Source organism: Pteronotus mesoamericanus, unplaced genomic scaffold (genome assembly GCF_021234165.1).
Source record: "Pteronotus mesoamericanus isolate MK-2021 breed Mesoamerican mustached bat unplaced genomic scaffold, CSHL_Meso_final contig_73, whole genome shotgun sequence".
NCBI lineage: Eukaryota > Metazoa > Chordata > Mammalia > Chiroptera > Mormoopidae > Pteronotus > Pteronotus mesoamericanus.
In genome coordinates, this window is record NW_026555245.1 from 26,591,245 (window position 1) to 26,608,215 (window position 16,971).

The 16,971-nt window shown below is 33.0% G+C and overlaps 1 protein-coding gene across 1 annotated transcript in view; it reads left to right on the top strand.

Annotated features, from left to right (window-relative positions):
• The first annotated feature begins 228 nt into the window (after positions 1–228).
• The window catches only part of LOC129078361 (ras-related GTP-binding protein A-like), a 29,007-nt gene continuing 12,264 nt past the window's right edge, over positions 229–16,971 (top strand). Inside the window, 3 exon segments of the mRNA XM_054583215.1 lie at positions 229–456; positions 10,058–10,161; positions 15,185–15,313. Of these exon segments, the coding sequence (XP_054439190.1) occupies positions 229–456; positions 10,058–10,161; positions 15,185–15,313 (461 nt within the window).

Below are 16,971 nucleotides of genomic sequence, written 5' to 3' on the forward strand. Positions count from 1 at the left end.
AAGGAAAGAATGGGACCTTTATAGGTAATGAACTTAAGATTCTTTCAGCAGAAAAACACCAATTTATCTATATGTTTTATACAAACCACATGGCAAACACAAAATAACAATCTAGACCAAAGCCATGAAACAAAAAAAAGAAGAAGAAAACAATAAAAACATCATAAAGATGGCTGGTCCCTGTGGTACTATGAGTACTGCTTCCCCAAAGAGCTCAACCAAATATTCATGAATTGCAACCTTACCACTAGAATATTCCAGCGCTTGGACAAGCTGAAGAAGAATGCCCTTGCCAGTGTCATCTTCTTTGGCACCAATAATAGGAGCTCCATTTCTGGAGTTGGGGTCTTCCAAGGCCAGGAACTTGCCTCTCCACTGAGTCCAGATTGGCAGGTGGACTACGAGTCATACATGTGGCAGAAACTGGGTCCTGGCAGCGAGGAGACACAGACACTGGTTTGAGAGTACTTTTGCTGGGATGATGCATTCCAGCATGTGGGCAAAGCCTTCAATCAGGACAAGATCTTCAAGTGAGCATCTTTTGCCACTGCCTAGCCGCCTACACCTGTTCTTCAGGGAGATGGAGGTCATTAAAGGAGACTAAACATTGAAAAAAAATAAAAACCACCAAATTAAAATAATGGACATATTCACAAGGGAAAGGAAACAATGGAGTTACATAGCAAAGAGAAAACAAAAGATAAAATAGCAGTAGGAATCTCCCATATAGCAATAATTACTCCAAATGCAAACCAGGGTGAACTCACCAACAAAAAGATACAGAGTGGTGGGATGAGTAAAAAAATGACACATAACTGTGTGTTGCAAAAGACTGTGTTTTAAAGAGAAACATGCTCGTAGTAAAAAAGTAATGGAAGTAAAGTAATGGAAGATGATACTCTTAGAAAACGGCAGCCAAAACACGCACGCGCGCGCGCGCACACACACACACACACACACACACAGCCTTATCTATATCAGACAAAACAGACTTTAAGTCAATAAAAGGTAACAAGAGACAATGATGAACATTATATAATGCTAATGAAGACAATATATAAAGAATATATAACATTTATAAAAATATATATATATATATTTCCAACATAGAAGAACCAAAATATATAAGGCAACTATTAACAGACCTAAAAGGTGAAACTGACAACCACATAATGATAGCAGGGGAGTTTACACACCTCACTTACATCAATAGGTAGATTGCATAGGGAAAAAATCAACAGAAAACATTGGCCTTAAATGACATATTGAAACAAATGAACACACTTAAAACATTCCATTCTAAAGCAACAGAATACACATTTTTTATGTGCACATAGAATATTCTAAAGAACAGACTATATGTTTGGACACAAAATAAGTCCCAATAAATTTAAGTGTCTTTTAATGATCACCATAGTATATAACTAGAAATCAACTACAAGAAGAAAACTGGAAAAATTATAAATAAGTGGAGATTAAACAACTTGCTACTGAACAACTATTAGTTCAATGAGACAATTTTAAAATATGAAAAATACATGGAGACAAATAAAACTAAAAATCCAACATTAAATTTATGGGATGCATCAGAAATGTTACTAATAGGGAATTTTATAGTAATAAAAGCCTACCTTAATAAACAAGAAAAATATCAAATAAACTCTCTAACAATACATCTAAAGAAGCTAGAGAAGAACCAGCGAAGCCTAAAATTATTAGAAGAAATAAAATAATAAAAACCAGAGCAGAAATAAGTGAAATAGAGATTAAATAAGACAATAGAAAAGATAAATGAAACTAACAGCTGGCTATTTGAAAAGATAAACAAAATTGACAAAACTTTAGCTACATTCACTAGGTAAACAAAGAGAAAAGGGTGAAATAAAAATCAGAAGCAAAAAGGAAGGTACAATGATACTGCAAAATACAAAGGATCATAATAGGCTATTATAAATAGCTATACAAATAAAAGTTGGAAAATTGAGAGGAAGTGAATACATTCTTAGAATCATACAATCTTGCAAGACTGAATCATGAAGAAATAGAAAATCTGAATAGACTGCTCACTAGTACGATTGAATCAGTAATATAAACCTCACAACAAGCAAAAATTCAACCAGATGGCTTCACTGGTGAATTCTACAAATTTTCAAAAATTTAATAACCTATCCTTCTAAAACTATTCCAAAAAACTGAAGAGGAGAGTATGCTTTCTAATTCATTTTAGAATACTAACATATCTCTGATTCTGAAACCAGACAGGGAAAACATATACACACAACTAAAATATTACAGACCAATATCTCTAAGGAACATTGTTGCAAAAATTTTCAACAAAATATTAGTAAACAAAATACAAAAATAAATTAAAAAGATCATACACCATTATCAAGTGGGATATATTTCAGGAACGCATTGATGTTTCAAAACCTGCAAATCAATCATCGTGATACACCAAATCAACAAAATGTGCAGTAATAATCATATGATCATCTCAATAGACACAGAAAAAGTATTTGACAAATTCAACATCCATTTATTATAAAAATTCTCAATAAAATGAGCTTAGAAGGAAAGCACTTTAACATAACAAAGGCCATATATGAAAAACCCACAGCAATTATTGTACTCAGCATTAAAAAAAATGAAAGCTTTTCCTCTAAGATCAATAACAAGACAAGGAAGCACACTCTCACCACTATGATTCAATATAGTATTAGATGTTCTAGCTAGAGAAATTAGTCAAGAAAAAAGAAATAAAAGGCCTCTGAATTGGAAAAAAAAGTTAAGCTGTCACTATTTGTCAAGAATATAACTTCATATATAGAAAATCCTAAAGACTCCACCAGAAATCATTAGCAGTAATAAACAAGTAAAGTTATAGAGTACAAAATCAATATACAAAAATCTGTTGTAAAAATTCATGTATGCTAACAATAAAAGATCTTAAGAGTAATAAAAAATAATACCATTTACTATTGTAACAAAAATAAAGTGTCTAAAGTTAAACTTACCAACGAGGTGAAAGACCTGTACACTGGAAAATATGTCATTGTTGAAATAAATTGAAGAAGACATAAGAAATAAAAATATTTTTTATGTTCATCAATTGGAAGAATTAATATCATTAAAATGTCCATATTACTTTCTAAAGCAATCTACCCATTAGTGCAATACCTATCAAAATCCCAATGGAATTTTTTTTATAGAACTAAGACAAAAAAACCCCTAAAATTACTATGGAACTAATATTCACAGCATTTCTTGTAAAGGACAAAGCTAGTAGTGTTACTCTCCATAATTGCAAACTATACTATAAAGTTGTAGTACCACAAACAGCATGATATTGGCAGAAAAACAGACATATGGATCAGTGGAATAGAATCAAGAGCCCAGAAATAAACCTACATTTATAGGTATAAGTAATTTATGATAAAGTCACAAGGAACACAGAATGAAGGGAAAAAAAGTCTGCAATAAGTCATCTTGGAAAAACTAGAAAGACACATGGAAAAGTATGAAACTAAATGACTCTCTTAGACCATACACAAAAAATAACTCAAAATGGATTAAAAATTTGAACAAAAGTTCTGAAACCATAAAAATCATAGAAGACAATATAAACAGAGGTCTTTGACACTGCTCTTTGTGATGTTTTGTGGATTCAATTTTAATGGCAAAGGAAACAAAAGCAAAAGTAAACCAGGAGGACTACATCAAACTGAAAAATTTCTACACAGCAAAGAAAACCATCAACAAAATAAAAAGACAACCTACTGAAAGGGAAAAGATATTTACAAATCATACATCCAATAAGGTGTAAATTTCCAAAATATATAAAGAACCTATCTGTCTCAACAAAAATATAAACAAAAAACAAACACCTCAATTGAAAAATGGGCAGAAGATCAGATTAAGCAGTTTTCCAAAGAAGATATATAGACGTCAAACAGGTACATGAAAAAATATCTGTGCAACATAACTAATTATTAGGAAAATACAAATCAAAACCACAATATCATCTCACACATATCAGAATGACACACCAAAATGACAAAAAGCAACACATGTCAGAAAAGATGTAAAAAAAAAAAAGAAGGGAATCCTCATACATTATTTGTGGGAATGCATATTATTAGTACAGCCACTATGGAAAAAGTATGAATTTTCAAAAAATTAAGAATAGCATTACCACATGATCTAGCTATTCTACTTCTGTATATTGATCCAAAGAATATAAAAGCACTAATTTGAAAATATCTGAGCACAAGTTTATTTACAGCATTTACAGTAACCAAGTGTAGCATTACTTATAGTAACCAAGATTTAGAAACAACTTGTGTCTTTTGATGAATGAATGGATAAAGAAAATTGAGTGTAATTATGTGTGTATAGATACATATATACATGTATACACGCATGTATACATAGAATACTACTCAGCCACAAAAATGTGAATTCTTACCAAATGCAACAACATAAATGGACTTTTAGCATATTATTCTAAGTGAAATAAGTCGGAATGTAAAACAAGTACTCTACTGATTTGCTAATATGTAGAATACAAAAAAGAAAAACAAAACAGATTAACAAACTAACAAAACAAAACAGAGACAAACTTATAGAGGCAGACAACAGATTGGTGATTACCAGAGGGGAATGGAGTTGAAAGGAAAATGTAGTCACCTGCACGGTGATAAATGGAAAGTAGATTTTTGGTGATAAGCATGATGTAGTACACATAGATTTTGGATTGTAATGCTGTGTACCTCAACTCATAGAATGTTATAAACCAATGTTACCTTAATTTAAACACACACACACACACACACACACACACACACATAAAGGCCCTCCTCTGCTTGAAATTTTAAATAAGACTTTATTGTGTATTTCATAAAAATACTGATTTGGCATCCAATTTTATAATCCTTATGTTTTTGTATCCTTATAAAATGTGTATTTGTACCAAGTGGCAAATACTTTAAAAGAAATATAAAAAAAACAAATAGAAGGTATTTTTCAATTTAAAAATTTATGGTCTGTGATTCCTCACGCAATGGTAATACAGTGCAGAACACCACTAAATTACCATTCTGCCCTCATGTTATGCCTAAGGAGTATATTACTGGTAGGAAAACAGGTTTCAAATGATATCAGAGAGACATATATAGCAAATGTGCATACAAAATTTCCAGTTGTGCTTGCTTAATTAGATGCTGGTAACAGCAGTACGCAATTGTATAGAAGGCATGGAAACAGTGGGTTAGAAAAATTCAAATAAATCAGGTATCACTTTTGGACCACAGATAAAAGATAAGCTTCAATGCATCTGCATCTTAACCAGCCTAATCATAGTTTTGATGATTGTGCCAAAGGGACTGTTCTTTGCTCTATTTTCACAGTGAGTGAAAAGCAACAAAAGGAACAGCTTTAATTCTCACACTTCCTGACAGAAGAATCATATGGGATTACTTCTGGAATTCATTAAAGCAAGAATTAGAGCAAAAGATCATATTTTACTTGATATATACATTACGATTTGATAATGTGATACTTATGATCCTGGTGAGGTAATTAACTGATTTTGGCAATTGGGAAGAATTTCAGTGTATGAGTGTGCTATGCATAAATATATATGCACACCTCAACACACAAATAACATGTATGATACTTTTCCAATGAAAATATTCTGAACCATACACACACAAAAACCATCGATCTTGTTGCCACTGGATAAAAGATAAAGCTCCCAATTACAGAACTGATCACATCACCTAACCATGCATTAAACAAATCTTTAGAATTAGAAAGTTCTTTTAAAAAATTGTTATATTGCGCAAATATTTACTAATGTATTAATTACTTAAATTAAGTTTCTAACTAAATGCTCATCACTTAACATGAGGATTCATTCCAGTTGAATGTTACCTGTCAATCTTTGATTGAATCTTAGATGAAGAGAACATCTGACATTATAGTGCAAATATAATAGAAAATGAGAGCAACTTTAAATTATAGATCTTGAGAAAGATGCAAGATTTTATAAGGTTGCTGAAATTATTGTTGGAGAACTTTTGAAAGTCTTACTTGTTTTTAATCAGAAGTACAGTAGAGCATATAGGATTCACCTACACACAAACAGATCTGTTCATTTACTTGCAGCATTCTTTTGTCCCCATATGAGTCTAGAATAGATATTCTAAAATATTTTGATTTCAGTACTGCTTTATACTCTTACCAACGATGTTCTTAAGCAAGCTCTTACAAGAGTTTTTATTTGTGGGGTATATCTTTATAAATTACTCTTTAAAAATTAAACTGAGGTTTTAAATACAAATCAGTTCATGTAAGATAATTGAAATACACTATATATGTTAGTCAAAATAACATTTTATAAAAAATAAATATATTTCTCAAAACAAAAATGGCAATCCAGTTTACTGCTACAGGGTATAGAGAGTTGCAAAGAGTGTCACTCACACAGTTACAAAAACAACAGCAACGATAAAAGCCAAACTAAGTCTATATTAAAGACATTTTTTTAATCAAGTAATTACAGAGCAGAGCAACCAACTGGCCCCAGATTTAAGAGGAGACTAATGCATGCAGGGAGAAAGGTAACTTGAGTACTCACTCGGGTATATATCTTTATATATTACTCATTATGTAACCAGTAAGAATCTTGCAAAATGCAAGTCCCTGAAAACACCTGAAATTCTTTGGGATTGTAGACATTGAAGAATCTGTCACCCTCTTGTAGCCTTTATCTCTGGGCACACATAAGTAATAATTAAGGGAGAGACCTACATAAATTTTTGTTTTGGTGACGAAGGGGAGAGGAAGAGAGGCTGTAAAGGATGGGCGCAAATCTATCCCTAAACCCATCCTCTCTCTCTACTACGGCACAGAAGAATAAGTAAACTGGGGGAAGGACTACAGACATTTTTGCCCTAAGGATACTGGTGAAAATTCAGTGCAGCTGGGGAAAAGAAATTTTTCTGGGGAAGAGGCAAGAAAATAAACTGGGCTCAAAATAGTATGGGACTGGACAATAAGAAAAACATAAACAAAAAACAGAAAGCATCCCATCTTTTCCCCAACTCACCACTGTTCTGTTAACCAAGCTAACAAATTTCCAGGAATAACTGTCTGCAGAAAGAGAGATCAAAGCAAAACAAGCACAAAGAGGTTTAACTCAGCTGTATGAACTGAAGCTGAGACATTATTTTGTGGGACTCTCACCCCTGCTATAAACTACAGGTGTGGCAGAATTTGAAGTGTATGATCTATAGAAGGTAAACACAATAACGAATCTCAAATCCAGCCCAACCTTAGATTAACTGAAACACCAATCTTAAGACCTAGAAGATAGAAAAGTCATGTTCACTTCAGATAGAAAATCTCCTTACTTCAGCTTCTACTAAAGTTTCATCTTTCAATAAAAAATTGCGAAACATATTAAAGCAAGAAAAAAACATACCAATAAGCTATAAAAATACAATCGATATGATTTTCAGATATGAAGTGTTGTAACTATCTGAATAACAAATTAAAATTAATTAACTTGTTAAAAATAATGGAAAATGTGGGCAACACACAAAATCAGATAAGAGACGGAAACTACAAGGAAACAGAAAATATAAATGCTAAAAAAATATTAATAGATGCAATTAATACCCTTTCATAGTCTAGTGAGAAGACTAAAATGAGCTGAAGAATTAGTAAACTTGGAAATTAGTAATTTGAAATAAATGCAAACTAGAACAAATAGTGTAAAAAAGAGTAAGAACCACAAACAAAGAACAGCGCACCAGGAGCTGCAGCACAACATCACACAGTCTAATATGGAAATATTTGGAATTTCAGAAGGAAAAGTATAGTGGGAGAGACCATGGCAGAAAAAAATATTTAAAGAAATGTCAGTTACATGTTTTCCAAACTTTTTGACAGACACCAAATTAAGAATCCAAAAAGCTCAGAAAACTCTAAACAGTATAAATATCAATACCCCCTCCAAAGCAAACATATTAATTAAATTATATATCTAAATATTGAATAGAAAATCATGGACAAATTTTAAAAGAGACATGTTAAAGACACTAAAACAAAAATAGGAATTATAGCAAATTCTCATAAAAATGAAAGTCAGGAAACAGTTTTCATCTTTACTGTGCTAAAAGAACAACAAACAAATTAAACACACACAGACACACACAAAGCAACTAACAACCCAGAATTCTATATATATAATAAAAATTATAAAAAATGAGGGAAAAAGTTCTCAGACCAAAACCAAAACCAAACAAGCAAATAAAAATAACTGAGGGAATTCAGTGCTATCTGTATTAATTTTCTACAACTATATAACAAATTATCAGAAATTTAGTGGCTTAAAGCAACACAAAATTGTTATTTTACAGTTTCCATGGCTCTGTAGCCTAGTTAAGCATGGCTGAGTTCTCAGCTCAGAGTACCACAAAGCTGAAATCAATATCTCGACCAGGGCTGCTATTTATCCCATTGGAGGATCCTTGTCCTCTTCTACACTTATTCTGCTAATTAAGTCATGAGCTGCCATTAATTATAAGACATCTCATCTTCATTCAGAGATGTTAAAATGTGAAAAAAAATTTGTCTTAAATTGATGGAATGGAGTATAATATTACTGCTCTGAATAACAGAATAAGGGAAATTAACAGGTACATTAATAAAATGACATTACTGAATCTCAAGATTATTTACTTTTTATAAGTATACTTGCATTTACTAAACTGAGACAACTGTATATGAATTAACAATAAAAATTTAAAAAATAAAAATAAGTATACTTACATTTATAATAAATGTTTACCAGTATATCAATTGTCTTGTGATGTCATGAAATATCTTTCAAAGTTTTATTATTTTTGATCATATAGGTTTGCATGTATAATAATTTCTGTTTTATTTAACTACTCTCATCTTACTAACAGTGAAAATATTATGGCTCCAGACCCCTTACCAAAGAAAGTATTCACTCTGATTTATGAATATTTGTTTAATATTCATTTATGGTTAGAGTTAGTCATAAATATTGCAATGTTTATACATTTAATGATTATAGAGAAAGCATATTTTAACAACTCAGTATCTTTCTTTTTTCTATAATTTGAAAAAATTTTAAAGTACAGTTGTTACATTATATTAGTTTCATATTATGTGTACAACATAGTGATTAGACAGTTATACAATTTAGGAAGTAATCGCTCCTCAGTTTCTTTTCTTAACTGAAATTACAAGTTAGGCAGTTGCTCTCAAGCCTTATGTTAAGTATGAGTTTGAAATATATATGAGGAGGGACCCCATCCCAAAGAATGAATTATCTTTTGGAGGCTGGGCCCCTTGTAGTAAAAGCTTTCCCTGCTAGGAGGTTGTTTTAGGAACTCATTTATGTCAGTGTATCAACTGGCATTATTGTGAGAGGTTGTGTTTGGCTTCAGCAAATTTTTTTTGAAAACTCTTTCAATGTGTTTGCCCATTTCATGGTGGGTGATTTAGGAGCGCACCTGCCCACACCATACCGAGTGATCAGCAATTTTTGAATTAAAATGGCATGACCCCCTACCCCACCCTCCCTATTCACTTGACTTTACCCTGAGGGACGGTTTTGTCTTTTTTTTCCCCTAAATGAAAAAAGTTCTCAAAGGGAAACATTGTGCCAATGTGGGAGAAGTGAAACCAAAAAATGGCAGAAGCACTAAATAACATCAGAAGAGATGAGTTCAAAACTGTTTTGAGCAGTGGAAAAAAAGTCTCAATAGGTATACTGCAACAAATGGAGAATATTTTGAAGGTGACTGAAGTTTACACATGTAAGAAAAAATACACAATTTTTAATACATAAATTCCATTTTGGGGTTCCCCCTCGTATCAATAAAAAGTCTTTAATGAATCTTTACCTAATTTTTGGCCAAGATGCTTAACTGTATCATTTCCAACTAAAGTATATTCTCTTTCTTATACAAAATACAGAAGTGAATACATTTATCTAATTCCATTTTTGTTTGGCGAGCAGTATCGCATCATTCTCTGCAGGATTCTCTGCCACCCAGATCCAGTAACCAAGTGCAATCCAGCACAAAGTTTGCCTCCTCGTGGAGGTGTCCTGTCCACCAAGAGGTGAGGTTGTGAACCCCTGAAAAAGGAGATTTACTTCCCCATTCCCACTAGGGATCCCAACATTTTTATTTTGCACTGGGACCTGCAAATCATGCACCCTCCCTTGGGAATTTATGTGAACTTTTCATACGTTCACTATCTTGATTTTGTCATTGTTTTCACCAGTGTATTCCTAGGTCAAAACTTACCAAGTTGTATACTTCTAAAATATGTCCAGTATGACAAATATGGTTCAACAAAGCTATTAAATAAAATCCAAAAGCAAAGAAAAAAACAGATCAGTTTAATGCCAACTGATAGACCTTTATGTAAGCATCTGTTTTTTCATGTAATTTGGATAAAAGAAGGATATTATTGTCTTTGCACCCTTGGACTGAACAAAAGTACAAGTACTTTTACCAACAAGGACAGGCTGTGCAGGCACCAAACACAGAATCTAGGAAAGACTACTTTCCAAATCATATGCACATGTTCATACAAAATGGTGAATTTATAGGACTAGTTAGCATGATTCTTAGGCCAGGCAACATTTTAAAGCCACACATAGGGCTGTTTCAAATCACTGTAAGGGATTTTGTGTCTGGAATCTTGGTTAGATTAAAAGGAGGAAACTCAGTGTGAAGGGTTTGGAGTTTCTTTTAAATAAGTAATTTGAAGTGTGTTTCAGAACATCTAAATCACTACTGTCCTATTATTTCTCCCACTGAACTATTTGCCAGTCAGAATAAATAAATTAATGTTATTAGAATTGCATTTTCCTAAGTCCTCTACCTCCTGCTTTGATGACTTGTGGTCTTTAAGTTGGGAGACCAGGAGCTCAAGTTGGAATTAATAAGATTCTGTTGGTGACCATGGCAACATCCTGCTGTTTCCAAAATACCCTTCCTCTTACTATGGCCACCAAAAAAGGGTGTGATTATCCAATATAAATAATGAAAAAGGGGAGCTGTCAATATGTACTATAGAATATTGTACATGAGTTTAAAGAATAAGGTGTATTCACTTGGCATAGTAGTATTTCCAAGACATAATAAACAAGATATTGCTTTATAAATATGTATGTAATAATAAAAGAAATAGACAATCAACAGATTGATGACACATTTAATCACTATTATACACACTAAAATAAATAATACATGATAAAATTATCTTTATATGTGTTAATTATGTGTATTAGTATATAAAAATATTCAGACATCAAAATAATAACATAATCATCCTTTACGGAGTGTCTTGCATTGGGGAAGGAGCCAGGGTAACTGTTTTATTATTTGTTTGAATTATTATACAATGATAATGTTAACATTTATTCTGTTTATTTAAATAAGTGATGTGTTTTATAAAAAGTGAAACAATAACAAAAACAAATGGTACAATTTAAAGTCCTTAGTGTCAGTACAGGGTGAGTATAAGAGAACATACAGGATGTACATGAGAAAACTAATAGAAGATTTATCAGGGATGATGGCTCGGTACCCTAACCAATAGGAGGAATAAAGAGTGCCATGAATTCAGAGCCACTTACTATAAAGAAGCAGCGTGTTTTGTAAAGAAAACAATATCTACATACCAAGAACCTGTACACAGTCATAGTACATGTAAAAGAAATTTCCTTTTAAAACCATCCTCCATGGTAAAGAAGAATTTATTAACTCAAATCGGTTATTGTCTAGAAATTATCACCCTATACATTTTTTAAGACAACTTCATTGATGTTTAAAAATAAACTACACACAGGAGAAAAAAGACTTATTATAATAATACATTCCAAGATTCTTGTGTTACACATCCATTTAATAAATTTTCCCACTAAATGATAACACATAAATATATTGTTTTGTTCTTTTTTTCTTCACTCAAACAAGGGTGGTGTAGAGCTACTCAAGGACTCTGACAGAATTGAGGCAAAGTCCCCAAGCAAAATTATTTTAGCTTCTGTGCTTTGCATTCACATCTTTAATATTCTATTTGATCTAAATAAAAGATCAAAGTTGTAATCATTGAAGCTCACCAAAATGTCAGAATTGGTTGTATTTGTAGTTAACATGTAAAACGAACAGACTTGTATAACACTATTATGGGTAGTAATTCATTTCTTAAACATTTTATTGTATTTACTTTTAGAGAGAGGGGAAGGGAGGAAGAGAGGGACATCAATGCATAGGTTCCCTCTCACGTGTCCCTTAAGGGGACCTGGCCTGAAATCCAGACAAATGCTGTAACTGGGAATGGAACCAGCGACCTTTTGGTTTTCAGGCCAGCGCTCAATCCGTTGAGCCACACCAGCCAGGGCTATTATGAGTAATGATTTAAATGCTTATAACTGCGTACATAATCAAATAAAATTAATTATATTAATCATATTTAGTCTGAATAACTTTAGTATTAGTATACCTATCACACAGAGCATACACATTTATGATAACTCAGAAATGTCAATGTTTTTGTGTACATTTGTGTTAAATGTGAATTTCATAGTAGACAAATTAGAAATTAAATTTATATAGAATAGAGGTTCCTACAAGGAAAAGAGAGCAACAGAAGGACAATTTTTTTCTGTGCTTTAAGTTGCCTAACGTGTATAGTTAACTTTCTACATGTCAAGTAAATAACACAGCCTATAAAAGGGGAATAAAATGTATAGCATAAATCTCAGAGAGTGCTATATTGATTGCCTAATTAACAAAATCAAAAAGGATCAAAAATAATTTTTCCCAAACAAAGTGATGAAGACCTATTTACTTTTGTTACCAAGAGCTCCCTCAATTTTAGATTTTATAATTTTTCATAATCCAAAATTGAAGAATTTGAAGAATAATATAATTAATTTGAAAATAAAAATGAGGCACCTAAACAAGAAAGGAAGAAGTAAAAATGTCTCATTTGCTAAAGACACAGTAGTTTAAATAGAAAACCCTGAGGTTCCATTATAAAACTGTACGAACTAATAAAGAAATTCAGTAAGTTGCAGGATACAAAATCAATATACAGAAGTCAGTTGTGTTTCTATACAAGAACAATAAGAATTTCACTTATAATTATCTCAAAAAGAATAAAATACCTAGGAATAAATTTAATCAAGGAGGAGAAAGATCTGTACATTGTAATGTATAGGACATTGATGAGAGAAATTGAAGTTGCAAATAAATGAAAAGATATTCCAGGCTCATAGATGGAAAAAATATTAATACATTGAAATGTTCATACCTACCAAAGAGACTACAGATTCAGTGCAACTCCTATCAAAATTCCAGTGACATTTTTAACAGATATTTTAAAAAGTCTAAAAATTAGTGTGGAATGACAAGACTCCAAATAGCCAAAGCAATCTTGAGAAAGAACAAAGAGGGAGGTATCATGCTTCTCCTGATTTCAAAGTATAGCATAAAGCTATAGTCATCAGAACAGTATAATACTGGCATAGAAACAGACACAAGGATCAACAAAAAGGAATAGAGAGCTCAGAAATAAACCCACACATACATGGTCAATTGGCTTACAGTAGAGGAGCTGATAATATACAGTGAGGATAGGACAGTCTCTTCAGTAAATAGCGCCGGGAAAATTTGACAGACACATGACAAACAATGAAACCAGGCCTCAATCTTACAGTATACACAAATATCAACTTTAAACTCAAAGTCAAATAAAAAAGCTTCGGCAGAGCATAGTAAACCATCAAAAATTGTAAAGGTGGTTAATATCCAAACTATAAAAAGAACTGATACAACTCAATGACAAAAAAAATATAATTAAAAATATAATTTTTAAAATTATTAAAATTATATATATATTAAAATTATATATAAAAATATAATTTATAAAAAATATAATTAAAATATATTTAGTGGAGCTAAATAGACTTTTTTTTTCCCAAAGAAGATATCTCAATAACCAATAGGTACATGTAAAGATGCTCAACATCACTAATCATGAAAACCACAGAGGAATATCACACCCTTGTACACTGTTGTTAAGAATTTAAATTGGTACAACCACTATGGAAAACAGTATGTAAGTTCCTTAAAAATTTAAAAGTAGAACTGCCATATAGTCCAATAATTCCATTTCTAGGTATAAATCCAAAGAAAATGAAATCACTCTTTTAAAGAGATTCTTTAACTCCTACGTTCATTGCACCATAATTTATAATAGCCAAGATAGGGAGTCAACCTAAATTCCAGCAATGATGAATAGATAAGAAAGAGGGGTGCATACAAGATCTTTCTGGAGAAAGTCCAGCTATTGTTAATATAAAGAGAACAGTTTGCATGACACCAATGTAACCTGACAGCCAAGGAAAATTGACTGGATAGTGCATGAGTGAACAATGACAACCTCACTGTGCTAGTCAGTGGGGGGGGGTAGATGCCATTGAGTGAACATGTGTACAGTGTGGCCATAACATTCAAAATGACTGAGTAGAGCAACAAATCTGCATCAAATTTTGCATTAAGTTTGAACATTCTTCCATGGAAACTATTTGGATGATTCAGAAGCTTTCCAGGGATGATGCAATAGATGCAGCACAAATGAAAGTGTGGCACAAATGCTTCAAAGATGGTTAAGAATCTGCTGAAAGTGATCCACGTTCTGGAAGGCCTGCAACAAGCAGAACACTTGAGAATGTTAAATGTGTATGGGCTGCAATCAACAAACATCAGTGACTGACAGCGCAAGAACTAGAAGCTGATCAGGAAATTCCAAAAGCTAAAGTATCTGAGATTTTGACACAGGATCTTGGCATGAAATATGTCATAACAAAATTCACTCACACTGTCTGCTACCAGAGCAGAAGGAACATTTCTGCTGCAGTTGCTAATGACTTGATTCAAACTGCTACCAATGAACCAGATTTCCTCAAGAATGTCATGACCAGAGATGAACATGTGTCTACTAGTATGGCTATGATCCAGAAACAAAGGCTCACTCATCCCAATGGAATTAGATTGGTTCTCCACGCTTGAAGAAGATTCAGTAAAGTTACAGTAAGATTAAGATCATGTTAACTGTGTTTTAGGATTGGGAAGGTATTGCCAATCACAAGTGCACCACTCCAGACCACACAATTAATAAGGAGTACTGCCTTAATGTTCTTCATCAGTCGAGAGATGCAGTACGATGAAAGTGGCCCAGCTATGGGCAACCGGTAATTGGTAGCTTCTTTACGACAATGTGCCTGCTCAAGCACCATGTCTCATGCAGGGTTTTTTGGTGAAGTCTCAGATCACTCAGGTGACTCAACCCCCCTACATACCTGATTTGGTACCCTGTGATTTCTGGCTTTTCCCAAAACTAAAAATCACCTATGAAAGGGGAGAGATTTCAGACCATCAATGAGATTCAGGAAAATATGATGACGGGGCAGCTGATAGCGATTCCAATAAAAGATTTTGCAGTGTTTTGAACAGTGGAAGAGACACTGGGAGAACTGTATGAAGTCCCAGGGTGCCTACTTTGAAGGAGACTGAAGAGTCATTGCCTTATGTACAATGTTTTTTTGTATCTTTTATCTTCTTCCATAAATGCCTCTATATTTTATATTACATAGTTGGATACTTCCTGGACAATACTTTCTGCTACAAGACAGGAAATCCTGAGATTTGTGACAACATGAATGAAACTTGAGGTCATTATGCAAGTGAAATACATATTTCAGAAAGAGAAATACAAACACTGGATGATCTTTTTTATATGTAGAATCTAAAAACAACTGAAATCATAAGTGTAGTATTTCAATGTGTAAATGTACCACAGCTTTTTTAAAATTATATTTTATTGTTTATGCTCTTATAGCTGTCCCAATTCTCCCCCTTTGCCCCCCTCCACCCAGCACTCCCCACTCCTTCAGGCAATCCCCCCACCATTGATCATGTCCATGGGTCATGCATCTAAGTTCTTTGGCTACTCCATTTCCTATACCGTCCTTTAAATTACCATGACTATTCTGTAACTACCTACTTGTACTTCTTAATTCCCTCACCTCCTCATCCATTTCCCCATTCCCCACTTCCATCTGGTACACATCAAAATGCTCTCTGTATCCATGATTCTGTCTCTGTTGTTGTTTGCTTAGTTTGTTTTCTTAGATTCTGTTATTGATAGATATGTATTTATGGCCATTTTATTGTTCATAGTTTTGATCATCTCCATTTTCTTAAAGAAATCCCTTTAACATTTCATCTAATAATGGTTTGGTGATAATGAACTCCTTTGGTTTTTCCCACTCCAAAACACATCATAATTAAAATGCCTAAGGTTAAAGATAAAGAGAGAATCTTCAAATCAGCAAAAGAGCAGTTAGTTACCTGTAGGGGAGTTCCCATTAAGACTGTCAGCAGATTTCTCAAAAGAAACTTTGCAGACCAGAAGGTGTTGGCAAGTACTATCTAAAGTCATGAAAAGAAGGGACCTACAGCCAAGACTGCTCTACCCAGCAAAGCTATCATTTAGAATCGAAGTGCAATGTGTACCACAACTTTTTTATCCACTCATCTTCTGATGGGCACTTGGGCTGTTTCCAGATCTTGGTTATTGTAAACAAAGCTGTATGAACATAGTGGTACATATATTCCTTCAATTTGGTGTTTCAGGATTCTTAGAATATATTCCCAGAAGTGGGATCACTAGGTCATAAAGCAGTTCCATTTTTAATTTTTTGAGGTAACTACATACTGCTTTCCACAGTGGCTGAAGCAATCTGCATTCCCACCAATAGTGTAAAAGTGTTCCCCTTTCTCCACATCCTCACCAGCATTTGTTTGTTGGTTTATTGATGGTAGTCATTTTGACCCATGTAAGGAATAT